We start from the raw sequence: 26,410 nt of genomic DNA, 5'->3' as shown, positions 1-26,410 counted from the left end.
CACAATGAGAGACTTGTCCAAAGTCAAACAGAAAAGCTTGCAGCAGCTTGCACTGGTTCAAGAGAGACAGGGACCTGCTGGAGAGAGTCCAGCAGAGAACCATGAGGACGACTGGGGGACTTGAGCATCTCCCCTATGGAGAGACTGAGAGCTCTGAGGCTGTTTAATTGGGAGAATAGAAGGCTGAGATAGGAGCTGATCAGTGTGCACAAATACCTGAGGGGTGGGTGTCAAGTGAATGGAGCCAATCTCTTTTTGGCGGTCTGCAGCAATAAGACAAGGAGCAATGGGTACAAACTGGAACAGAGAAGGTTTTACCTCAACAAGAGGAGGAACTTCTTTACAGTGAGGGTGACAGAGCCCTGGAGCAGGCTGCCCAGAGAGATTGTGGAGTCTCCTTCTCTGGAGACCTTCAAAACCCAACTGGATGCATTCCTGCGCAGGTGATCCTCACCAGCTTCGTTGCCCTTCTCTGGACACCTTCCAGTATCTCAACATCTCTCTTGAACTGAGGAGCCCAGAACTGGACACAGCACTCAAGGTGTGGCCTGAGCAGTGCTGAGTCCAGGGGCAGAATAACTTCCCTTGTCCTGCTGGCCACACTGTTCCTGAGCCAGCCCAGGATGCCATTGGCTCCCTGGGCACACTGCTGGCTCATCTTCAGCTACTATCTACCGATATCCCCAGGTCTCTCTCTGCCTGGCTGCTCTCAGCCACTCTGTCCCCAGCCTGTAGTGCTGCTTGGGGTTGTTGTAGCCAAAGTGTAGAACCCTGCACTTGGCCTTTTTCAATCTCATCCCATTGGCCTCTGCCCACACATCCAGCCTGGCAAGGTCCCTCTGCAGGGCTCTCTTACCCTCCAACAGATCCACACCTGCTCCTAGCTTGGTGTCACCTGCAAACTTGACCAGAAGGATATCAACCAAAAGGACCCTCCAAGTCTGTCAGGGACAGAATTTTCTCACCTTGATAAATGAATGCTGATCCTGGGGAAACCTGAGGCATGGAAGCTTCCATCTCTCATGATGAAGATAAACCTGGCAAATCTTCCTAGAGACCCACCTTGAGGAGTGCCATGTGTTAACACTGTGCAAGGGATTACCACAAAAGAAAAGTCTTCTCTGTCTGCAGGTGATGACAGACTGGTTTAGGGAAGGCTATGGTAGTCTCACCATTTCTAGACTAAGGTCACAGCAGTTCTGAAATGCCAAGGTGGAGGAAATCCACTTCCTTGTCAGTCATGAACTTGAGAAGTATGGCTGGAAACTTTAAGTAGGTTCACAATTCACAAAGCTTGGGAACTGAATCATGGAATCATAGAATGTCAGGGGCTGGAAGTGGCCTCAAAAGTGCTCAAAAAAAGTGGATGAAGCACTTAGTGCCATGGTTCAGTTGACTGGATAGGGCTGGGTGATAGGTTGGACTGGATGATCTTGGAAGTTTCTTCCAACCTGGCTGATTTTATGATTCTATGATCTCCTCCAGCCTCCCTGCCAGAGCAGGGTCACCTAGAGCAGATCACACAGGAATGCATCCAGATGGTTCTTGAATATCTCCAGAGAGGGAGACTCCACAACCTCCCTGGGCAGCTGGTCCCAGTGCTCTGTCACCCTCACAGTGAAAAAATTATTCCTCAGGTTGACATGAAACCTCCTATGCTTCAACTTCCACCCAAACTTCAACTGAGACTTGAATGCTTTCAGCCCTGGGAAAGGCTTTCCTTTCTCTGCTCTTGCCTGATGCCTCAGCTCTCCCTGTGCTGCAGCTGTCTGTGATGGGGAGGCAGCAGCACTTCCTCACCCCTCACACAGTGCTCCACATAAAATTCACTTGAAAAGCAGGGCAAGATCACAACTGCAGCACTTACAATACAAAAATACCTCGAAAGGTCTTATGGAGCACATTCAGCCTTGCCCCACCCTTGCCATGGACTGCGCAGTCAGCTACCCTGGCTCATCCCCAACAAGCTGGCAGACTGTGGTTAGCTCCAGATACAGGCAAACAATAAAAGCCAACTCCCTTTAAGCCCTACCCTTACAAAAAGAACATCCAAGAAACCCAAAAATCAAACCAGCAGTGGACCTGTGCAGCAGCAGGATGGTCAAATGCTGTCTAGTGAAATAAATAAGCAGAGCTGTTACTCCTCTGTCAAGCTGCATCTTGCTTGTAGAGTCCAAACCCCAGTGAATTGTTCAATCTATTCAGCCAGAAAAAAAAAGATTTTTCACATCTTGCATTTCTGAGAGTGGGTTGATAAGAGTGAGCCATGGTTAGCTATCTGCTCATCTATCCCCAACTTTGGGAAGTGCTAGGAAGCAGCCAAGACGTAATAAATATAAGGGAGGAAATCAGGGCCAGTCAAGTGGTTCAAGAAGAAGAGTCTGGACTTTCTCACCACAGGCTGTGAAACAAAAATAAGTATTGACACACACCCATCTGCTGGAGGAAACAGTGACAAATGGGTATTATTTAGGCAGTGTTTCTTTAAACAGGAGCAAGCAGAGAAACTAGACCAAAAGACTCCATGTGAGAGGTTACAAACATAAAGAGTAATATATATCATCAGGACTTGCAAGCTCACTCACATGCAAGCTTAAAAGTGCTCCTTTTCCCAGGGGACACAAACCAGATCTGGCAATGTTATGTATTTCTCATCCTTCCTTCCCTTTCTTGATAAAGCTTTAACTACCAACTTCTCCTGTCTCTTAGGAAAAGGCAGGCATCCCATGGACTCACAGCCCTCCCCCTCAAGTTGTTTATTGATTTCTACCAGCCTATATATATGCATTGCAGGAAAAACCTTCCCAACCAAGCACATAGTTCTAATTAGCCAGCAGTCAAACCCCCATGTTTTTAATTTGAATTTAGGTCATTAATAGCACAGTACCTGAAAGGAAAAAAAAGCCAAAACCAAACTGAAAGCCACAGACACAGTTTAGTCTGGCCAATAGAGAGCCAAAAAAGAGTGACTGTGCACGTGTTTAACAGAGACAAACAGCTTCTGCCTAGCAACCAGCAGGCTCTCCTGGCAGGCCAGGGCAAGGGATGCTGCCTTAGAAATGCCAGCGAGCAAAGGAAGCCTCCCTGCCCAAGGTACAAAGGGCCAGCACTGGGCAGCAATGGAAAGGAAGGGAGAGAAGGAAAAGAAAGAAGGGGAAGGGGAAGGGGAAGGGAGAAGAGGAAGGGGAAGGAGAAGGGCAAGGGAGAAGGGGAAGAGGATGGGGAAGGGGAAATGGAAGAAGGAGAAGGAGAAGGGGAAGGGGAAGGGGAAGGGGAAGGGGAAGGGTAAGGGGAAGGGAGAAGAGGAAGGGGAAGGAGAAGGGCAAGGGAGAAGGGGAAGAGGATGGGGAAGGGGAAATGGAAGAAGGAGAAGGGGAAATGGAGAGGGAAGGGGAGGAGGAAGGGAGAAAGGGAAGGGGAAAGGAGAAGGGAAAGGGGAAAGGAGAAGGGAGAAGGGGAAGGGGAAGCAAAGGGGAAAGGAAAGAGGAAGGGAAAAGGGAAGGAAAAAGGGAGGGAAAGGGGAAGGGGAAGAGGAAGACGAAGGGGAAGGGGAAAGGGAAAAGGAAGGTGAAGGAGAAGGGAGAAGGGGAAGGGAAAAGGGGAAGGGGAAGCAAAGGGGAAAGGAAAGAGGAAGGGAAAGGGGAAGGGGAAGGAAAAGGAGAAGGGAAGAGGGAGGGAAAGGGTAGAGGAAGGGAAGGGAAGGAAAGGGAATAAAGGAGAAATAGTTACAGAAGAAATATTCCCCAAATCAGATGAACCTATTTGCTTGCTTCCCTCTGTAGCTTTAAATAAAGTTAGAGATTGCTCCCAGCTAGATGGGTTCTGTGCTTGCACTTATTTATAAGCTGATTTCTTGCCCATTTTCTATACAGGACGAGAGAGAGGACACTGAAAGCAATTTCCCATTTTGATGTTGCTGAAAAGGGGACTCAGTGTGGCATTAAAAGCATGAGATGGTCTTGAATCCAAGGTCAGCTAGGGAACAGGTTGAGGATGACAGCAGAGCACAGCACTGCCAGCAAGAAGGCTTTTTTATTCTTTCTATCCTTTCTTTTTATTAGGTCAACATTGTATGAATTCTGACCAAACCTCTTTGCCACTCTAACTAGTGGAGATTTGTCAAAGAGTTCCATTATTCTTTATGTACTGGGCAGTTTATTTTGAGGTAGGAACTGAGATTAGGAGCCTCCTCATTCTGGGAACTGTGTAAATGCAAGGCTCCTGGCCTTACAGAGGTCCCTAGCCTTAACAGGCAATCAAAAAAGGTGAAAGGAAGGACTGTCACCTCCAGCTGGCAGATGAACCTCTACGTGGGGAGACTGAGAGTCTTGCTCTGTGTTCATACAAGGGATCTGCACCAGAGAAGGACACAGATGTTTCCCACCACTGTTTCAGAACTGAAAGCAAACTGCCTCTCCTTTCTGGTTTCAGTCCACACAATCTAATCCTCCCCAGCCTCAGCTTCAGGCCATTCCCCCTTGTTCTGTCTTCACTGACCTGTGAGAAAAGACCAGCACCAGCTGGCCAAGTGGATGCAAGATACTGAAAGAAAGAAATGCCCGAGGACAACTACAGCCATCCCTCACCTCCATGCAACGGGACTAACTTACATAGATGACTTTTCCTTCACTAGGCTTGCAGAGAACAAAGGTGGTTGAGGGAGATGTGATGGTTTGGGAGTTCCCTGCCCCACCCCAACTTGTGAAAAACCACCCACACTAGACTCAGATGGCTCTGGAAATTGAATGAAGCTTTACATCTACAGCTTAGCACAAGACACAAGCAGAGATTAACAATTCATACAGCTACAGACAGCAATAGACAAGTTAAAAAGTAATCCAGAAACACAACAGCCCTCCCAGAAACCAGAGCCCCCAGGAGGGGCTCCCAACCACCCTTCCACCTTCTCCCACGACTCTACCTTATCCCCAGACTTTGCCTTATGTTCAAGGTGAGTTTGGAGGATCGGCCAGGGGGGTTAGGAAGTGAAGGATTAATCAGACAGTAAGTTAGGTCAGAGAGAGAAGTGCAGCCCAAAAGCCAGAGAAAAACGGTATTAGCGACGTTTGTGTTCTTGTTCTTATACATCTCAGCAAGCCTATGAGTGAAGTAGCCATCACCACTGTTTCCTTTTCACAGCCTATCATCTAATTCTTCTCACTAAAACTTTCTAGCTAGCTTCAAACCAGCACAGGAGAGCATGCTGTGCAGTGCCATTGGAGAAGTGCTGTAAAATAGGGGCAGTTTGGATGGCACTGCACTCAAAGCTACCCGAGCAGAGCTACCCCTAAAGCTGGCAGTGGACACCAAAGATCAAAAAAGGATGAACAGGACTGTAGACAAAGCAGCTGGAGGGGCTCGGGCACAGAAAAGGGACAACCAAAGCAAACACCCAAGCTCCTCCTTTCCCTGCCTCTGGATGCAGGGTACAGAAGCTGTGACGTGACAGATGTCGGCAGTGCCACTGGAGGAACACTGCCACCCCCAAATCTCATGACTTGATTCAGGTGGCATCTCCAGGACAGGACTGCAGCGTCAGCAACTGCTTCCTGGTGCGCATCAACAGGGTTTCTGAGAGCAGGGCTACCTCCAGATGTGCTGGCATGTGCTTTCCTTTCAGTGTGTGAAAGCTAAACCCTTTGATGAGCTGAGACTACTGGCACCAGTAAGACCACAGGCTAAAAGCTCTGCTGGTGCAGCTGCCCAGAAACAGCCAGCCCTTGCTGCCCTCTGAAAAAGAGCCAGAGCAGGCAGAGAGCACAGGGGCTATGGCATATCTGCACCATGCACAGGCAGCTCCTGCTTTTAGCCAAACCCTGGGAAAAAGGCAAAGGAAAGGCAAACAAATATTGCTGGATTTCGAGGAGCAGCAGCTGCTCACCTTCTCTGCCACGTGCTGGCTGCAAGCAGGTGATAAATGCAACGATTCTACATGGCTGTCCAAGCACCCCAGCAGATGAGACACTTGTCTTCACACAGGAGGGCCCACGGCCAAACTCCTTCTGCTAATTCATCTCAGTATCTAGCCAGGAAAAGAGCTTTCTGTGCGCTGTCCCCCTCTGTGACTTGCTGAATAAAATTCTGCCTCATTAAGAGGCCAAAGCCCAAGAAACAGCCAGGAGAACAAACAGGGTTCTGTGCAGACACAATCCCCACCTCACTGCTGGGGAATTAAAGCAAAGAATTAGGCTGAAGCTGTTCCCTTCCAGCAGGATGAATGCTTAAGCAGGTTATGGCTTTACACTGCAGATGTTTTCTGGGGAGAAGAAATAATGACTTCTTTACCAGCCCCACTCACTTGCTGCTCTCAGAGAAACAAGACTGAGGATTCCTTCTTGACAAAACAGTTAAGGATAATTATTGCATGTCAGTATGTGTGAAATGTTAACCTCAAGGACTGCTGCAAGTGCCACTGCTGCTCCAGCCAGCTCTTGTTCCTTGCCTGTGACATGCAGGAGAAGGGGCCTGACTAACGTGAGAGGTGCCAGCTAGCAGGACAGTTTCCTCACTGCTTCTGCAGCAAGAATTCACACACATGCCTGAGAAAGAAAGGTCCTAATTTCCCACACATTAAAAAACTGCCCTTCAGAGACTTAACACCAAGTTTGTTAAGCACTGCATGGACAAAAGTTACCTGGAGAGGAGAGGGAAAAAAGGCACTTGCTGATGGACCTGCTACTTAAATTGCTCACCAAAGGTGAAGATTTATCCTGTAATTCTGAAGCTGAGGCTCAGCCCTTCACTAGCCAGGTCAAGAAGCAGCTGCTGCACTCAAGGCAGATATGATTGGTACTGACTTGCAAGAAGGTGAGATGCTGATCCTGTGAAGCCCATGGCTTGACTGAACACTAGACAAAGGCCAGGTGAGATTCCTCCTCCAGAGACATTCATAGCCAGACTGTGAGGAGAAGCAGGGAGTGAAACAGAGCTCTTTCACTGCCACAAAGCATCTTAGATGGTGGATCCTGAATGGCTCCAGACCACGAAAAACTTACAGCAGATGAGAATGAGGAACATGGATAGAGCAACAAAAAAACTTACAGCACATGGAAACGAGGAATATGGATGGAGCAACAATGGAGGCTGAGATCAAGGCTAATCCTGAGAGGAAGCCTTGGATGTGGTGGTGACAATTCAGAAATAAGAGTCAAGGGCATGGGAGTTGTCTAAGGAGAGTTAGCAGCATGCAGAGCACACAGATCTTGCCAGCAGATCACCACTTACTAGGAAAAAGCAAAGCAAAGGTCATGAAGCTGCCACCTCTGTGACACTACTGTTCCTGCTGGGTTTTGCATCTGACTTTCATGCCATGCTGTGGTAGAGGATGACTCCAGCATGCTGCTTCCTTTCCCTGCATTGCCTGGAAAGTGATCTTTTCTCCTGTGAAGTCCTGCTTTAACACCCCAACTGCACACACAGTGCATCTGAAAAATTGATGTTCCATGCTGCCAAAACCACAGCCCAACAGAGGCAAATGGGGACTGTGACTATTAGCAGTAAATTTGTGTGCCTATGAGAGCCAAGGTAACAAAGTCAAAAGGCTCCAGGCAGAGAGGACTGCTGCTTTGAAGTGCAGCAGCTCTGCCTGGTTCACAGAGATAACCCTGGGACATGCAGCTCCTTGGGGACACCGGTCTGGCTAGAGCTGGGATTCGCTTCCAGCGCAATCAGCAGTGCATACAGAGCAGCACAATCCCCCCCGAGTGCTAAGTGAAGCCACTGCTCAAGCTCACCTTTGTTTCAAGCTGGAACCATTTCTGGTGAGAGAAGTAGCAGCACGGCTGCTAGAGGTTGCATGGGAGTGGTTGCAATTCAAACTTGCCACCAGTGACTGAACTGAGGAATCTAATTTGTGCCAACTGGGCAGAGAAAGGAGTGTCATGAACATCACAGACAGAGGTGTGATGCTGGAGATAAGCATGCCCCCTAGCATGGCAAATCTGCAAGGAGAGGCACAGTTTACTGTCACAGACACCCTCCTGAGAATGGGAATCTCTGAGTTTCTTGCTCTAATACATGTTGTGGCCCTTGGATAAAAAAAACACAACCACTTTCTCCTTTGGAGACTCCTCTCTTAAAATGAAGTCCTCAGAGGGAGGTTTTGCATCTTACTGTTGAGGCAAAACCAGATTTGAATCAATTTCCTCCAGCTGCTACCAATAATAAAAAGCTGATACCACCAACAGCAGTAACCCAATTTGTGTGCATATATGCTCTGAACAAATGCAACTAGGGACATCCTGGCAGCAGAATCGTGTCACCTCTTCTTTTGGGAGCAGAAGCAGAACATGTGGCATACACTTACAATCCAACCCTACAGCTCCCAGATTACAAAGAGCAAGAGCTGTAAAGACCCATTCACCTATTCTCAACCTGGTGATTATCTTATGAAACTGTTTAGCCACTATTGTAGTGCTCTAAAATGCAATCAGTTATTCCATTCTCTGTTTATGAGTGCTCCTGAAACAGAAAGGGGAGTCATTCAGCAGTGCTGCTGCTGCTCATAAAACTTTGCCTCTGTTCTAAATAAAGATGCAATAGTTTCTAATTTCCTCCTTAGGGTTTGGATATTACAAACCCCATTGAACATTGCAGTGTCACAAGCAGTTACTCGACAGTTAATTCCTATTCAGGAGTGAAATCCTTTCCCATATCTGAATGAGTTTTCTGCACACCAGTGAAATGTGTAGACTCTTAATTCCAACCACAGCGAGCAGCGAGCGAACAGAAACAATAAGAGCTGCACAATGCTTCCTCGTTCCACCACCTCAGTAACACTGCTGCAAACAAAACCTCCCCACATGATAAATGTTATTGCAAACTGTTTCCATCCACAAAGCCAAACCATTCTCTCCATCAGCACTCGCCCTGTGCCAAACGTTCTGCAGCTTGCAAGCACATACCAACCACCTTTTTTGACGCACAGACGACTCCACCTTTGACACATGCTGAGAGAGACCTTCAGCCACCACGGGCAAAGATGCCATGTTTAATATGCAGAGAGCTGGGTCTGAGAAAGGGGGATCAGTCACAGTGTTAGGTGATGAGCCAAAGGAGCTGCTCTGCAACTCCCCAGCACTGTGATGGCAGTGGGGGTTTATGAATTACTCATCTTCAAGAGCTCCTTATAAAGGGAGAGGTTGGATGAGGAAACTGGAGACGCAAGATGTGGTGTGCTGGTGGAGGTTTGGGGACAAAGGCCAGCTCATTTTAAAACAATGACACACAGATGGTTTTGCTTTCTTGAATATGCTCAAGATGCTCTTTAAGACTTGTGTGGTGTGTTCCTCTTTTGGCATTAAGATATATTCATATTCCACGCGTGAAACGCCTCGCGCAGCACAGCAGCAGAGAGTGTGCTTAAGTGATCAAAGCACCTTTCACAGCTGTGCTACCCGTGCTGACAAGCAGCCCTGTTTTACAAACACTTTGGTTTATCGTCTCAGCCAGAGCTGACATGTTTTCCTCCTCCACCTCTAGGTTGGATGCTGAAGTGGCACATGCTGACACTTACCTAGGAAGCCCTCTTCATCCACAATGATGGTGTAGTCCTCCGGGGTTTCTGTGAGGCTGAAGAACTTGCACCTGGCGAAGGAAAACAGCAGGAGAACAGGATTAGCTGCTGGACTGAGTAAAGCCTGGTCTTCCACCTAAAACGGAGGTCCCTTCCCACCCAAGCTGTGCTGGAGCAGGAGAGTCACAGTCTGGTGTTTATGGAGAGGCCTCAGGCATTAACAGACCTGGATTTTATTCCTGGCTCAGCCACTCACGCTGCATGACCCACATTTCCTGCTGCCTGCCTATGCACAACGGAGCTGGTAAAACACTTATTATTTTTATGACTTAGTTCTTAGTTACTTTTCTTAATTACCATATCCCTTAAGGCTTCTCAGCACAGCACAAGACATGCTGTATTGCTCTGACACAGAGCAAAAGGCTTTGCTCACTGACTGATGACTCCAGCACCCTCCAAAGGCCTTCCCATGGCTCTCACACGTACCCATCTTCCCTGCTTGCCTACTGGCATTTCTTGCCTTGCCAAGGCTTGACATCTAGTCTTCCAGCCAAGCCCCAGGATCTCTTCTTCCTGCTTCAGCAACCAGCAGACAGCATCCCAACTTCCTTTGCTGGTCTTTGTCCTGCCCCTTAGCAGAAGCTTGTCTTCCCTTCCCTGGGGAGCTCCAGGTGAAGAGACAAGTGGCAGTGGCTCCTGACGCCCTGGCTCACGGTTGAGCTTCCCTCCCTTTCAATCTCCTGTTGCCTCTGCTCTGCTCCATGCTCATCTTTTGGCACTGCAGGCCATGTGCAGCACTGCTGCTCCAACTCACCCTGCACTGAGCACAATGTCACCTCCACCATGAGATACAAACCAAATGTGACAAAGGATCCTTCCACTGCAGGCACACACACACACGAGAAAAGCCTCAGCCTTAAGGTTTATCACCACAAGCAGATTAAGTTTTTTCCCCCTAACATCCCCACATCTACTACAAAATGCAGAATGTCTCCAGCTTCTCTCCAGCTGGTCCCCCACACCACCAGGAAGATTTCACCTTGTTGCAAGCTCATGTTCACCTTCAACACTTGTGCAGCACTGGTACAGTGCTGGCTGGGTGCCCAGCCCAGGCAGGGCTCCTGGCCCCTCTAGCAGCTCGCCAGAGCACATGGACTGTGTTTGCCACTCAAGCCACAGCAGAAATTCTCCCCTCTCACAAGCTAAACTGAGTACAACAGGAAGAGCCTGTGTCTTTAAGGACCAAAGGGCAGGATAGTGCAGTCCCACTGCAGTAGTAGCAGAAAATATTCTAAACACTGGAAAAAGCCTTCTTTGTTTCTAAGGCCTCCTAATTCCACAGCATGTCCGCATTATAATTCCTGCATGGAGCATAGTTCAGCAGGACTCAGTAACCAGGATCTACTGAGGCTTCTCAGAGCTGCTGAGCATCTGTGCCTCAGTCTTCAGGACTTCTGAAAGACAACAACCCCATGGTGGTGGCTCAAGACATCATAATATTGGAAGCATGCACTTGATCAGAGGACCAGGCTGAAAATTGGCTTGAATATTCTTTTGACTGGCTGAAAAGGACAAAGATTGCAGCTATCCCCTCCAAAAACAACAGGGAGAGAAACGAGATGGCTGCTGCCCTCCCTCTCATCTCATCAGAAGCAGAAGAAACAACATGCAGCTCCATTAGCAATCTGCCATGTAACCAACAGGACTGCATGCAAATGGAAAGCATTAGATAACCTGCCTTTAGAGAGCCATCCTGCTTTCCTGGAAGCATCCGTCACAACAAGCAAGCATGACACTCTCTCTCCTAGCACAGACACCACTACAAAATACAGAGGTGGCCCCACCACAACAGAAACCACAACTTAATTGTTTTGTGTCATTGGTAATAGCTACTGTGACAGCCCCATTTACCAACTCAGCTCTCTCCAGGAACGGTGCCAAGAGGAGCAGAAAACAGGAGAGCAATCTGAGTTTTTGCCTCTTGCGTCTCTAAGCGCACAAGGATGCTGCCCGTGTGAGGGGTGATCCATGCTGGGTAAACAGGGACTTAGAATCATGGAATCATAGAATCAAACAGGTTGGAAGAGACCTCCAAGATCAGCCAGCCCAACCTAGCACCCAGCCCTAGCCAGTCAACCAGACCATGGCACTAAGTGCCTCAGCCAGGCTTTGCTTGAACACCCCCAAGGACAGTGACTCCACTACCTCCCTGGGCAGCCCATTCCAATGCCAATCACTCTCTCTGCCAACAACTTCCTCCTAACATCCAGCCTAGACCTGCCCTGGCACAACTTGAGACTGTGTCCCCTTGTTCTACTGCTGGTTGTCTGGGAGAAGAGACCAACCCCCAGCTGGCTACGACCCCCCTTCAGGTAGTTGTAGACTTCTGGGATGCTGCTCCAGGTGGGTCCCAGGAGGTGTAAGTATTTATTATTCACTGAATTAATTACAAGCACAAGTCACTGAAACGAAATTCTTAGCTACTACTACTTGGCTGAGCCACATGCAAACCAACTGGGAGAAGGCAGTGGTCTTGGAGGAGAAAATGCATTATTTTGTTTGGAATAATCTTTCCTGATCTGCGATGGCCTTTAGGGAGGGATTTTGTTGCAGAAGAGTAATTCACATCCGTGCGCACACACTGACCCCAGCAGAGAAAGTATGATTGTGACAGATGCCATTTTCTTAGCACACATCTAAAATTGATGATATTTAAGGGATATGTACAGACGAAATCCCATAATTGCTGGCTCAGAACGCCTGTCAAAACCTCACATCTTCATACGCCATCTCCAAGCCCCATCCCCACCTGACTGCAGCTCTGTAAAGGTCAGCGGCACGGAGCCAGCTGAATTTAAAAGCAAAGCCTTTTCGCCAGCGGCTCCTGCATCGCCTTTGTTCAAGCCCCTGAAGCGTTTTGTGCCCAGGGAAAACCTGGAAATGAAAAACCAGAATCACAAACCTCGTGGGAGATAAAATAAGGCACAGAAAACGCTCTTAGTGCTGCCAAAATTCAAGTCCTCACCCTGAAACCTGTGCCTCGGCAGAGATGTGTGTAAAGATCTACTTCAGCTGTGAGCGCGGCTCAGAACTTGTGCCTTGAATCATCGGTGACAGAAGGAACTCAATGTCATTTTTCCCTCCTGCACTACACTCCACATGCCTCTTCCAGTCAAATTACTCCAATCATTTCCCTTTCCACTTGCACCAGCTCTCGATAAGCTGAATGCCAACAGCACCTTCTATTACCAAACTAAAGCCAGGAAAGGAAAAGAATTGCTCTTCAATTGTTTTGAGACACAGAATCATAGAATCTGGAAGGGAAGGGACCACAAAGATCATCTAGTTCCAACCCCCCTGCCTTAGGCAGGGACACCCTACCCTAGATCAGGCTGGCCAGAGCCTCATCCAGCCTGGCCTTAAACACCTAATTACTTCTATCAGGTAAGCTGTATTGCCCTAAGGACTGGTGGAAAGCAGGTATGTAAGAAGACAGGGTTTTTAGGTTTTTAATAGCCAAACCTCAGATAGATTCTTCTGGATTTCTGCCTTCCCTGTGTTTTAGCACATTTCCACTTCAGCACTGTTGCTGACTTCGACTGCCTGACAACATATGTCTTTTTCTGGCAGCACAGCAAATGTAGACCAATCTATTATTAGATGAGATCTCTGAAGCGGCGAAGCTTACACTATCTATGGAAGCCATACCCGAGCTTGCACAGAGCAGCAAAGTGTGTGTAGGATGCAGCAACAGCATCGTTTCAGTTTGCAAACAGCACTGCAGCCTCCACGGGAGAAGAAAGCAGGCAGGCAAGTGTACTGGTTGGCCTCACTTGCAGGCCCACATCACAAGCATCTCCTCCAGACATTTGGTCCCTATGACTGCCCAGGTAGCAAAGGTGATACTACTGGCATAGACACAACTTCCATAGGTTCCGGGTCACACACAAGGGATTGGAAAGGAGTCCAGTTGAGTCCTTGAGTCCTATTCCCTGACAAAAGCAGGATCACACAGGAAAGCATCCAAAGGGTTTTCAAAGTCTCCAGAGATGGACACTCCACAATCTCTCTGGGCAGGCTCTCCAGGGCTCTGTCACCCTCACCACAAAGAACTGTCTCCCCATATTGTGGTGGAACCTCCTGTGTTCTAGCCTGTAGCTGCTGTTCCTTGTCCTGTCACTGGGCACCACTGAAAACAGCCTGGCACTGTTACTCTGACACCCACACATTGGGTATTGAGAGATCACAGAATCATAGAATCAACCAGGTTGGAAGAGACCTCCAACATCAGCCAGTCCAACCTAGCACCCAGCCCTGGCCAGTCAACCAGACCATGGCACTAAGTACCTCAGCCAGGATTTCCTTCAACACCTCCAGGCACCATGACTCCACCACCTCCCTGGGCAGCCCATTCCAATGCCAATCACTCTCTCTGACAACAGCTTCCTCCTAACATCCAGCCTAGACCTCCCCTGCCACAACTTGAGGCTGTGTCCCCTTCTTCTGCTGCTGGGTGCCTGGCAGAAGAGACCAACCCCACCTGGCTTACAGCCTCCCTTCAGGTAGTTGTAGGCAGCAATGAGGTCTGCCCTGAGCCTCCTCTTCTGCAGGCTGCACACCCCCAGCTGCCTCAGCCTCTCCTCACAGGGCTGTGCTCCAGGCCCCTCTCCAGCTTTCTCACCCTCCTTTGGACACCTTCCAGTACCTCAACATCTCTCTTGAATTGAGGAGCTCAGAACTGGACACAGCACTCAAGGTGTGGCCTGAGCAGTGCTGAGTACAGGGGCAGAATAACCTCCCTTGTCCTGCTGGCTACATTGTTCCTGATACAGGCCAGGATGTTGATAAGATGTCTATAAGATCCCCTGTCAGCCTTCTCAAGACTAAACAGGCCCAAGTCTCTCAGTCTTTCCTCACAGGAGAGATGTTCAAGTCCCACAGTCATGCTCATAGCTCTCTGTTAGACTCTCTCCAGCAGACGCCTGTCCCTCCTGACTGCTATGGGTCATCTGAAAGCTCAGCAGGGATGAGGGTCTTTAGGGAAGGCATGAGTCCTGTCTTCTCATTTATGGAAAAGCTCCTTGGCTAATTGTTGCCTCTGGCAGGGTAAAGTGCTGCAGAGCTGTTCTATGGGAAAGATCCTGCTCAGCAGCAGGTGGGCAGCTGGCCTCTCCACGTCAGAAACCATGGCCAAATGCCATGCCAAAGCAACAAAATGCTTAAAAGGCATTCAAATGCAAAGTCTGGAGCTAACCCAAGAGTTTGCCAAGTTGAACTGAACAGGAATTAAGAAGCAGCAAGAGAAAGTTGATCTGAGGGAACACAAAGAATATCATTTGTTGGCTTTTGTTCACAGGATCACAGAAATACTCAGGTTGGCAAAGCCCCTCAGGATCACCAAGTGCCACCCATACGCCTACTCTACAAGCTTCACCTGAAACATATCTCTCTCTAAGCACCATGTCCAAACCACCTTTAAACACATCCATGGTTGGTGACTCCACCACCTCCCTGGGCAGCCCATTCCAAAGCCTGACCACTCCTGCTGGGAAAAAAAAAGTCCTAATCTCCAGTCTAAACCTACCCAGTAGCAGCTCGAGGCTATTCCCTCTTGTTCTATCACTGATCACCTGGGAGAAGAGACCAGCACCAACCTCTCCACAAAGTCCTTTCAGGTAGCTGTAGACAGCCATAAGGTCTCCCCTCAGCCTCCTCTTTTTCCAACTAAGCAGCTCCAGCTCCTCACAGTATCACAGTGTCACAGTATCACCAAGGTTGGAAGAGACCTCACAGATCATCAAGTCCAACCCTTTACCACAGAGCTCAAGGCCAGACCATGGCACCAAGTGCCACGTCCAGTCCTGCCTTGAACAGCTCCAGGGACGGCGACTCCACCACCTCCCCGGGCAGCCCATTCCAGTGTCCAATGACTCTCTCAGGGAAGAACTTTCTCCTCACCTCCAGCCTAAATCTCCCCTGGAGCAGCCTGAGGCTGTGTCCTCTTGTTCTGGCGCTGGCCACCTGAGAGAAGAGAGCAACCTCCTCCTGGCCACAACCACCCCTCAGGTAGTTGTAGACAGCAATAAGGTCTCCCCTGAGCCTCCTCTTCCTCCAGGCTAACCAATCCCAGCTCCCTCAGCCTCTCCTCGTAGGGCTGTGCTCAAGGCCTCTCCCCAGCCTCGTCGCCCTTCTCTGGACACGCTCAAGCATCTCAATGTCCCTCCTAAACTGGGGAGCCCAGAACTGAACATAGTACTCAAGGTGAGGTCTAACCAGTGCAGAGTACAGGGGCAGAATGACCTCCCTGCTCCTGCTGACCACACCATTGCTGATGCAGGCCAGGATGCCACTGGCTCTCTTGGCCACCTGGGCACACTGCTGGCTCATGTTCCTCCAGTTGCTCCTCATCAGATCTACTCCCAGGGTGCTTCCCCTTTCAGAAGAGAAAGGCTTCACTCTGTAACTTATCATGATAATATATATCCTTAGCACAGAAAGACAGTCTCATGCTAATCATCTAATTCTTAGTGATCTTAACTTCTTTGCAGCTTACAAATAATGACAAGAGGTGGGTTTGGGGAGGACATATTGTGAAGTGTATTTAGGAAAGCAGTAAGGAACACTTGTGCTGCTAATGTGCCTTGACATATTTGTGTAACGTGTTAAGTACTTTACACCATCTAATTACAAGACTATACAGGCAAATGACACTGAAAATTGCAAGCAGTGAGTCGGTTGCTGTTTTCTGAACAGCATGTTTATTTGTTAGCCAAAACACTTTGCTGTCTTCTGGGTAAGACAAGACAAAACACAGCTCAGCTGAGCTCCCAACACAAAAAACAAGCCCATTGCAATAGGTGGCAGTTGACCTTCCAGCCAAAAAAGTGACCTTCCACTTTTCTTACAGTAACTAAACTGGGGGTCTGGGTTGATGAAAAGCTCAACAGGAGCCAGCAGTGTGCTTGTGTGCAGCCCAGACAGCAACTGTGTGCTGAGTTGCAGCAAGAGAAGTGTTGCCAGCAGGGCAAGGGAGGGTAAGACTGGATGAGGCACTTGGTGCCATGGTCTAGTTGACTGGACAGGGCTGGGTGCTAGGTTGGACTGGCTGATCTTGGAGGTCTCTTCCAACCTGGTTGATTCTATGATTCTCCCTCTTCACTCTGCTCTCCTGAGACCCCACCTGGAGTACTGTGTACAGTTCTGGAGCCCCCAACACAAGAAGGACATTGAACTGCTGGAGCAAGTCCAGAGGAGGCCACCAAGATGCTCAGAGGGCTGCAGCAGCTCAGCCTGCTGAGACAGTTGGGGCTTTGCAGCCTGGAGAAGAGAAGGCTTCAAGGAGACCTTCCAGTATCTGAAGGGGCCTACAGAAGGGCTGGGGAGGGACTACTGACAAGGTCTTGTAATGACAAGATGAAGGGTAATGGGTTTAAACTGGCAGAGAGGAGATTTAAACTGGATGTTAGGAAGTTCTTTGCAGTGAGGGTGGCGAGACACTGGCACAGGTTGCCCAGGGATGTTGTGGCTGCTCCCTACCTGGAGGTGTTCAAGGCCAGGTTGGATGAGGCCTTCAGCAATCTGTTCTAGTGGGAGGTGTCCCTGCCTGTAGCAGGGGGTTAGAACTGTGTGATCTTAAGAGTCCCTTCCAACCTAAACCATTCTGATTCCATGAAATTCTGCAGCCTGATATTAGAAGGCTGCTACGCTGTTAAAAGGAGCATTATTGTTCACATGAGCTTTTAAAACACTCTCTACACTACCCTCCCTACCAAGGGAAACACTAAAGATGTCACAGCACAGTTAGAAACAGTCAAAGGACAGCAGCAATGTTCCTTCCCAGCCTTTGGTTGTGCTCAGATCTGGGACAGAGACATTAACAAACGCCACCAGGGACCGCCTAAAGAGTCACTGTGATAGCAAACTTTGGTTCATTACAGAGAGTTAATCATTTTCCAAACCAACACAGAACAAAACCAAACAGATTCGTGGCCAAGGAAAGCAAGTATTCATGAACAGACATCAATTCAGGGAAGTCCTACAGCCTCTGCTGTGCCAAAACTTGGTCCTGTTCTAATCCATAATAATAATAATGACAGTTAAAGCTACAGATTACATTGTGTAAAGTATAAAAAGGGGGACCTTCAGGCAGCCCCTCTCCATGATAGTTTTGTGTAGCTGGGAAGGTTCCCTAAGCCTGCATTTTGACTTTGAGACAGCTGGGAGAAGAATGATGGGGGGAAAAAATGGATTGGCATCCTGAAGGAACAGAAATCCAGACAAAACACAAAAAGGATGATAAAATAGACGTGGAAGTGCTGCAGAATATACTGATCTTAAGTGCAGCTTACTGATAAAGCCAGGACATATGGTAAAAATCACAGAATCATGGAATCATAAAATCAAGCAGGTTGGAAGAGACCTCCAACATCATCCAACCTAGCACCCAGCCCTGGCCAGTCAACCAGACCATGGCACCAAGCACCTCATCCAGGCTTTGCTTGAACACCTCCAGGGATGGTGACTCCACCACCTCCCTGGGCAGCCCATTCCAATGCCAATCACTCTCTCTGCCAACAACTTCCTCCTAGCATCCAGCCCATACTTTCCCCGGCACAACCTGAGACTGTGTCCCCTTGTTCTATTGCTGGTTGCCTGGCAGAAGAGACCAACCCCACATGGCTACAATGTCCCTTCAGGTAGTTGTAGACAGCAATGAGGTCAGCCCTGAGCCTCCTCTTCTCCAGGCTGCACACCCCCAGCTCCCTCAGCCTCTCCTCATAGGGTTTATGTTCCAGGCCTTTCACCAGCTTTGTTGCCCTTCTCTGGACACGTTCCAGAAGCAACAGGGATTATCAAAAAAAGGCAAGAAGAAAGTGAGCTGTGTGTCTGCCACATTGGCCTTCAGGAAACCAGCACCAAACTCTGGTTCAGCAGAACACACCCATATGGTCTGGACTACAAGAGCCCATAGAAATCAAACTGCTGTCGCAAATGAAAGTCAAGCAGTAGCTTGGAACAACATCCACTACTCATTCTGATACAGCTCCTCTTTTTCTAGGGTCAGCCTTGGTCAGTCCAGAGTTCCCAGATCTACAAGACTGAAGAGTTATCCTGCAACACACCCACAGGAGATATTGCTTTGTTTCTACAAACACACACTGGGAGTTTATTTTGCACGACTAGCAAAGCCCAAGCCATGAAGCTTTCAGCAGTCAAAGCACACCCTTTGCAGCACTGCTTCCTAAAACTGTTACTTGGGATACTAAAACATCTTTCCTTCATGTCTCATGACAGCAGGGTTTTTTAATATGCCTTAAAAAAAAAAAACAACCCAAACCCAACAATTAGGAGGCAACACACAACTCAGCTGGCCAATGGGATGAGATTTAACAAGGCCAAGGGCAGGGTTCTGCACTTTGGCCGCAACAACCCCAAGCAGTGCTATAGGCTGGGGACTGAGTGGCTGGAGAGCAGCCAGGAGGAAAGGGACCTGGGGGTACTGATAGATAGTAAGCTGAAGATGAGGCAGCAGTGTGCCCAGGTGGCCAAGAGAGCCAATGGCATCCTGGCCTGCATCAGGAACAGTGTGGCCAGTAGGACAAGGGAGGTTATTCTTCCCCTGGACTCAGCACTGGTCAGGCCACACCTTGAGTACTGTGTCCAGTTCTGGGCCCCTCAATTCAAGAAAGATGTTGAGGTGCTGGAACATGTCCAGAGAAGGGCAACAAAGCTGGTGAGGGGCCTGGAACACAAACCCTATGAGGAGAGGCTGAGGGAGCTGGGCCTGTTTAGCCTGGAGAAGAGAAGGCTCAGAGGTGATCTTATTACTGTCTACAACTACCTGAAGGGGCATTGTAGCCAGGTGGGGGTTGGTCTCTTCTCCCAGGCAACCAGCAATAGAACAAGGGGACACAGTCTCAAGTTGTGCCAGGGTAGGTGTAGGCTGGATATTAGGAAGAAGTTCTTCACAGAGAGAGTGATTTCCCATTGGAATGGGCTGCCCAGGGAGGTGGTGGAGGCACCGTCCCTGGGGGTCTTCAAGACAAGCCTGGCTGAGGCACTTAGTGCCATGGTCTAGTTGACTGGATAGGGCTGGGTGCTAGGTTGGACTGGCTGATCTTGGAGGTCTCTTCCAACCTGCTTGATTCTATGATTCTATGATTTTCTCCCTTTCAACAGACGTCTACTGTCGTACTGAGGAGGATTCTGCAAGAGAAAAAAAAGGGTTCTACTTTTCAGCTTATGTGTAGAAATAGATTCTTGCCAAATGCGAAGAGAAGAAGCCAAAACTGCACTGAAGCAGTAGTAAGAAAAAACACCCCATGAAGAAACTATGGCATGTCACTTGCTGGAATGGAGTGGAAAGCTCATCTTCCTGCAGGGAACTGTGTAAGGGAGATGGAAAGGTCTGAGTCCACCCAAGTGCAGCTCTCTCATTAAGCCGCTCGGTCTGATGAATGTGAATGACGCTGGTTTGCCATCCCAGCAGGACTGCCAACAGGCAAAGTCTGCAGTGCTTAGCAGAGATGGACTGCAGGAAATATAAAAGCAGTTTAAGACCACGCAAGTGTTACTGCTCTCATCTGTTATGTGTCCACTGAAGGAGCTAAATACTGAGGGGTTTTTTTGGTGTGCATGGGTATGCAATGAGAACAATACAGAAACCATCCCAAACTTAACACAGCTTCCATACCCAGGACTCATCCCGGGCATGAATCTGTAGAATAATTTACTGACCTGATGTAATTAAAAGTTATTCTTAGCACAGATTTTTCTTCCTGGGTCATAAATTATTTCAAGTGAGCTTTGCTGTGCAATTTTTACTCGGAACATCACCACTCACCACCTATATTAGTGAATGAGGCTCAATAAAAAACCTGGATCTGAACTTTACTGCTCTGGATGGTGCCCAGATAATGCAAAGGCCAGATGCTTGGCAGGAGTTCTTCCATCCACATGCTGAGAAAAGTCACCCAGTTACCTCCAAATGGCTCACTTTGGAGTCCAGGCTGTCAGGCAGCATGTAAGCATCATCAGTGACAAGGGTGCTCAAGGGTGCAAAGCACAAGGACAGGAGCCTACAGCAGATCTGCATCAGTGCTGCACCTCACTTCACACAACCACAGGACACAGTGTGGCCAGCAGGTCGAGAGAGGTGATTCTCCCCCTCTACACTGCTCTGCTGAGACCCCATCTGGAGTACTGCATCCAGTTCTGGAGCCCTATGACAAGAGGGATGTGGAGATGCTGGAGTGTGTCCAGAGAAGGGCCATGAGGATGCTCAGAGGGCTGCAGCAGCTCTGCTGTGAGCACAGACTGAAAGAGTTGGGGCTGTACAGGCTGGAGAAGAGGAGGCTCCCAGGTGACCTTCTTGTGGCCTGCCAGGATATGAAGGGGGCCTACAAAAAAGCTGGGGAGGATTTTTTTAGCTGTCAGGGAGTGCCAGGAGTGGGGGGAATGGAGCAAAGCTGGAGGTGGGTAGGTTCAGACTGGATGTGGGGAGGAAGTTGTTGGTGATGAGAGTGGTGAGAGGCTGGAATGGGTTGCCCAGGGAGGTGGTTGAGTCCCCATGCTTGGAGGTGTTTAAGGCCAGGCTGGATGAGGCTGTGTGCAGCCTGATCTAGGGTAGGGTGTCCCTGCCCATGGCAGGGAGGTTGCAACTAGATGATCCTTGTGGTCCCTTCCTACCCTGACTGATTCTATGATTCTGTGATTCATTATACCCCAGGTTTCAGCATCCTTACTGGGTATGCAGTGGTACTGGATACTGGTGCTTATAAGCACTTGCTGGAGACAGTGTGCCTGAAAGCCTAGCAGTGCCCAAAGGAAGCAGACTTTGGTCTAAAAAGAAAATGTTCTAACAACATAATTTCAATGTTCCTCAAGTAACCTAAAATAATAATTAAAACAATAAAAGGGAATTAGCTCACCTCTGCTTCTCCTTCATCATTTTCTTTTGTTTTCTCTAGCATCTTACTTCTTGAAAAGGAGCAAGAGAAGCACAGACAACAAAACAAATCAAAGCTAGGAAATCACTTATTGTAGTTTCAAGTTGAAAGACTTCCTTTTAGCTTTAACTGAAGCAAAAAATGTCATGTCAGCAACAAACATTTCATGGAAGGCCTTTTTGTCACAACTGAGCCCCTCAAATCTTAATTCCAGAAAGGATCCTCACTGGTTAATGCTTTCTGCTTGAGAAACGTTTATCTTGGTGCAGCAAACGGCAAGGGGGAATGGAAGAATCCAGCAGGCATGGTTCAGAGCTGCAGACAGCAACAAGATTCTCCACTAATCTTAAAGGTAAAAAAATAGAATCATAGAAACAAGCAGGTTGGAAGAGACCTCCAACATCATCCAGTCCAACCTAGCACCCAGCCCTACCCAGTCAACCAGACCATGGCACTAAGTGCCTCAGCCAGGCTTTTCTTGAAGACCCCCAGGGACGGTGCCTCCACCACCTCCCTGGGCAGCCCATTCCAATGCCAATCACTCTCTCTATGAAGAACTTCTTCCTAACATCCAGCCTATACCTACCCTGGCACAACTTGAGACTGTGTCCCCTTGTTCTATTGCTGGTTGCCTGGGAGAAGAGACCACCCCCCACCTGGCTACAATGTCCCTTCAGGTAGTTGTAGACAGTAATAAGATCACCTCTGAGCCTCCTCTTCTCCAGGCTAAACAGGCCCAGCTCCCTCAGCCTCTCCTCATAGGGTTTGTGTTCCAGGCCCCTCACCAGCTTTGTCACCCTTCTCTGGACGTGTTCCAGCACCTCAACATCTCTCTTGAATTGAGGGGCCCAGAACTGGACACAGCACTCAAGGTGTGTCCTGAGCAGTGCGAGTACAGGGATAGAATAACCTCCCTTGTCCTACTGGCCACACTGTTCCTGATGCAGGCCAGGATGCCATTGGCTCTCTTGGCTCCCTGGGCACACTGCTGCCTCATCTTCAGCTACTATCTATCAGTACCCCCAGGTCCCTTTCCTCCTGGCTGCTCTCAGCCACTCTGTCCCCAGCCTGTAGTGCTGCTTGGGGTTGTTGTGGCCAAAGTGCAGAACCCTGCACTTGGCCTTGTTAAATCTCATCCCATTGGCCTCTGCCCACCCATCCAGCCTGTCCAGGTCCCTCTGCAGGGCTCTCCTACCTTCCAACAGATCAACTCCTGCTCCCAGCTTGGTGTCATCTGCAAACTTACTGATGCTGGACTCAATCCCCTCGTCCAGGTCATCAATAAAGATATTGAACAGGACTGTGCCCAGCACTGATCCCTGAGGCACACCACTAGTGCCAGCTGCCAACTGGATGTGGCACCATTCACCACCACTCTCTGGGCTCTGCCCTCCAGCCAGTTCTTGATCCAGCACAGAGTGAATCTGTCCAAGCCATGAGCTGCCAGCTTGGCTAGGAGCTTCTTGTGGCAGACAGTGTCAAAGGCTTTGCTGAAGTCCAGGTAGACTCCATCCACAGCCTGCCCCACATTCACCAGGCAGGTAACCTGATCATAAAAGGAGATCAGGTTGGTGAGGCAGGACCTGCCCTTCCTAAACTACTAGCACAAACCATCGTTCAGATAGGTCTGTGCTCATGCTTCCAGTCCTAGGTGCTCTTCTCAAGCCTTTGCAACCACACTGTGCTTCACAGCACTTAGGACTGCCAGTACGACTCGCTCACACTTCCTCTGCAACCACAGCTGTCTCTATGGCTTGCACAAGCTGCGTGCACTACAAGAGCTGATGGTGGAGCAGTACGTTAAGTGAGCCACCACAGAGCCCACTTTCCTCTTTTGCAGCCAGAGATGAGTTACACAGGGTAGTGCTGGCCTTTTCCCATCTTGGAAAACTCATTTTTATCATCTGCTTAAGTAGGGAACACACCAAGGCAGGAGAGAAGGCTGGAGGAGGGCAGAAATGAGAGGAATTGAATACATTCAGTTAGCTTTTACTTTCCCACATGCCATTTGAACTTTCTGTATTCATTATGGGCAAAAAATGCACATGTTGGGCTGCTGATGGAACTAGCTGCTGCCCTGCTGAAAGCAGACATCTCACCATTCTCTAACTGCTGGAGACAGAAACCAGAGGAGCATTACCAGGTCTTTCCTCTTCTGTTATTCTCACAAACTGTGAGAGCTGTTGCTTAATACTGCCTGAAAGGTACTGCTTTTCTTTCCTGTCAGCACACAGTAATTCTGAGTCCAAAATCATCAGCACATGGGTATGAACAGACTATTTACCTTTGTGCCTTGGCTGCATGGAAAACATCAGCATGTCTGTTGCATGTCAATAACAGGTGCTCCTCCTCACTCAAAACAATGCCCTATTTTGTATTGCAATACAAATTTGGGGACTTCCAAGCTCTGAGAGAATCATAACTCTCAGCTGATCTTGCCTACCTGTTGAGAAGTCAAATCCCCAGGCTGTTCTGAGAAGGGCAGGCAACTGGCAAAGCTAAATCATAGAATCATACAATCATAGAAAGGTTTAGGTTGGAAGGGACCTCAAAGATCATCCAGTTCCCACCCCCTGCCATAGGCAGGGACACCTCCCACTAGAACAGGTCACTCAGAGCCTCATCCAACCTGGCCTTGAACACCTCCAGGGAGGGAGCAGCCACAATCTCCCTGGGCAACCTGTGCCAGTGTGTCACCAGCCCCACTGCAAAGAACTGAACTGTGTCCAGTTTTGGGCTCCTCAGTTCCAAAGGGACAGGAATCTGCTGGAGAGGATCCAGCAGAGGGCTACGAGGGTGATGAGGGACTGGAGCACTGCCTGATGAGGAGAGACTGAGGGACCTGGGGCTGATTAGTCTGGAGAAGACTTCCCCCAGAGAGGGGATTTAATAGATGTTTACAACTATCTGAGGGCTGGAGGTCAGGAGAGGGAGGACAGGCTCTGCTCACTTGCTCCCTGGGATAGGACAAGGAGCAATGGGTGTAAGCTGCAGCACAGGAGGCTCCAGCTCAACACAAGGGGGAACGTCTTTACTGTAAGGGTCCCAGAGCACTGGCACAGGCTGCCTAGAGAGGTTGAGTCTCTTTCTCTGGAGACTTTTCAAGGCATGTCTGGGTGTGTTCCTGTGTGACCTGAGCTAGATTTTATTGTCCTGCTCTGGCAGGGGGGTTGGACTTGATGATGTCTTTGGGTCCCTTCCAGCCCCTAACATCCTGTGATCCTGTGATCTATTCCTGATGCAGCAGACTACCCTGCCAGCTCGCAAGCACTTCCAGAAGCTGCTTTCCCCCTCCAGCTGTTAAGGTAAGCCAGGGCTGATACTGAGCTTTCACCACAAGGAGCTTCCCTCAGCTTGACCACAGTCCCCCTTGCAATTTAAGGAGTTCTGCTTGTGATCTAAGAAGGAATTGAGTGAATTTAAGTCAAGGAGCTTAGTGAATCCTCTCTGTTCGAGCTCATGGCTTCCCAATTATTGGGGTATATAAAACAAAGCCTCGTTGTAGAAATGAGCCCTGCACAAAGTTGCATGGGGTCTTACATTGGAATAGGTCTTGCACAGAGTGGAGATGCTACACTCCTCAAAAGGCAAAATACATAAAGAAATCAGCTTTTTTGTTCTGAACACTGAAAGCAAGGCTGATGAAAGCTTCTTCCTCCAGCCATGGTTGTCAGTTGACTTGTATCCTATTTTAGACACTCAACAAAGTGACATTTTAGAGAAAGTTATAGAATCAACCAGGTTGGAAGAGAACTCCAACATCATCCAGTCCAACCTAGCACCCAGTCCTAGCCAATCAACCAGACCATGGCACTAAGTGCCTCAGCCAGGCTTTGCTTGAACACCTCCAGGCACAGCAACTCCACTACCTCCCTGGGCAGCCCATTCCAATGCCAATCACTCTCTCTGCCAACAACTTCCTCCTAACATCCAGCCTAGACCTCCCCTGCCACAACTTGAGACTGTGTCCCCTTGTTCTAATGAAAATTTGAATTTGGGAGGAAAACAAACCAAAGAACAACAAACTTGCAATGTTCACATAAAGAGACACCAAACAGAGACCAGAACTTATTAGCATGGTTCTCCAAGTTAAAAAGAAGCCACAAAACCATGGGTTTTGTCTATGCAATTCACTGAATATAAGCCAGTTAGTGGTTTGTACTCACTCTCTTCCCAACTCTGCCAACTTTCATTAAATCCAGCACTAGTTTCACTCTATAAAATGGGCAGAAGACCCAAGCAGAGGGCATTTTTCTTGATAGACATCTGTCCTTAACACTGTTCTCTGAAGGACAGCAGTAGTGTGTTTCTGTATCACTCACACAAGACTCCTACTAGGACTGTCTTTTGCTGTCTGCATTCAGCTTTTCCCTGTGGGCTCTGGGCATGTTTCTGTTGTTCCAGGCAGGGCAGTGCAGAGCTGCAGAAGACTACCCAGGAGTGGTGCATATTTCAAAAGCAGGAGACCAGCAGAAAAAAAAATGACTTGTCACTCTTCATGTTGAAGTGAAATACTTGGGAGGCTTAGCACTAGATAAAATGAAGGGAGGCTTAGCACTAGATAAAATGAAGGGAAGCTAAGGCAAAAGATGAGTCACAGAACCATTGAAAATGCCAAACCCAAACATCTGTCCACAGCAGGAAGGTCCCTCTGGGAACCACCAGCACCAGTGACACTGAGAACCTTGAATATGGCCTGGCTGTGGCCATACTAAGCACTGTCAAGGTGCTGCCTGTGCTAAGCTGAGCCTACTATAAGGATTAGCAGGAACCATAATAACCATTAACATGCAGGAGGAGCAAAGACAAAAAGACAACTCTGAGCCCAGAGCCCTTTAGGGAGAACAGAAAGGTGGCCTCGAGGCCTCTGTGCACACTCTCCTCTCTTAACCTACAACCTGTATTTAAATAGATGTTCTCCTTTCTGCCTCTCCCCAAAATTCCTTAG

The 26,410-nt window shown here is 48.7% G+C and overlaps 1 protein-coding gene across 1 annotated transcript in view; it reads right to left on the bottom strand.

Moving 5' to 3' along the window:
* CASTOR2 (cytosolic arginine sensor for mTORC1 subunit 2) overlaps positions 1–26,410 on the bottom strand; it is a 157,644-nt gene that overhangs the window by 60,994 nt on the left and 70,240 nt on the right. Inside the window, exon 2 of the mRNA XM_064166312.1 lies at positions 9,515–9,585. Coding sequence (XP_064022382.1) covers positions 9,515–9,585 — 71 coding nt within the window. The remainder of the gene's footprint in view (positions 1–9,514; positions 9,586–26,410) is intronic.

The sequence above is a fragment of the Pogoniulus pusillus genome, chromosome 27 (assembly GCF_015220805.1).
Source record: "Pogoniulus pusillus isolate bPogPus1 chromosome 27, bPogPus1.pri, whole genome shotgun sequence".
In the NCBI taxonomy this organism is placed as follows: Eukaryota; Metazoa; Chordata; class Aves; order Piciformes; family Lybiidae; genus Pogoniulus; species Pogoniulus pusillus.
Note: the sequence above shows the minus strand (reverse complement) of the source record. Positions and strands in the feature narration are given on the sequence as shown.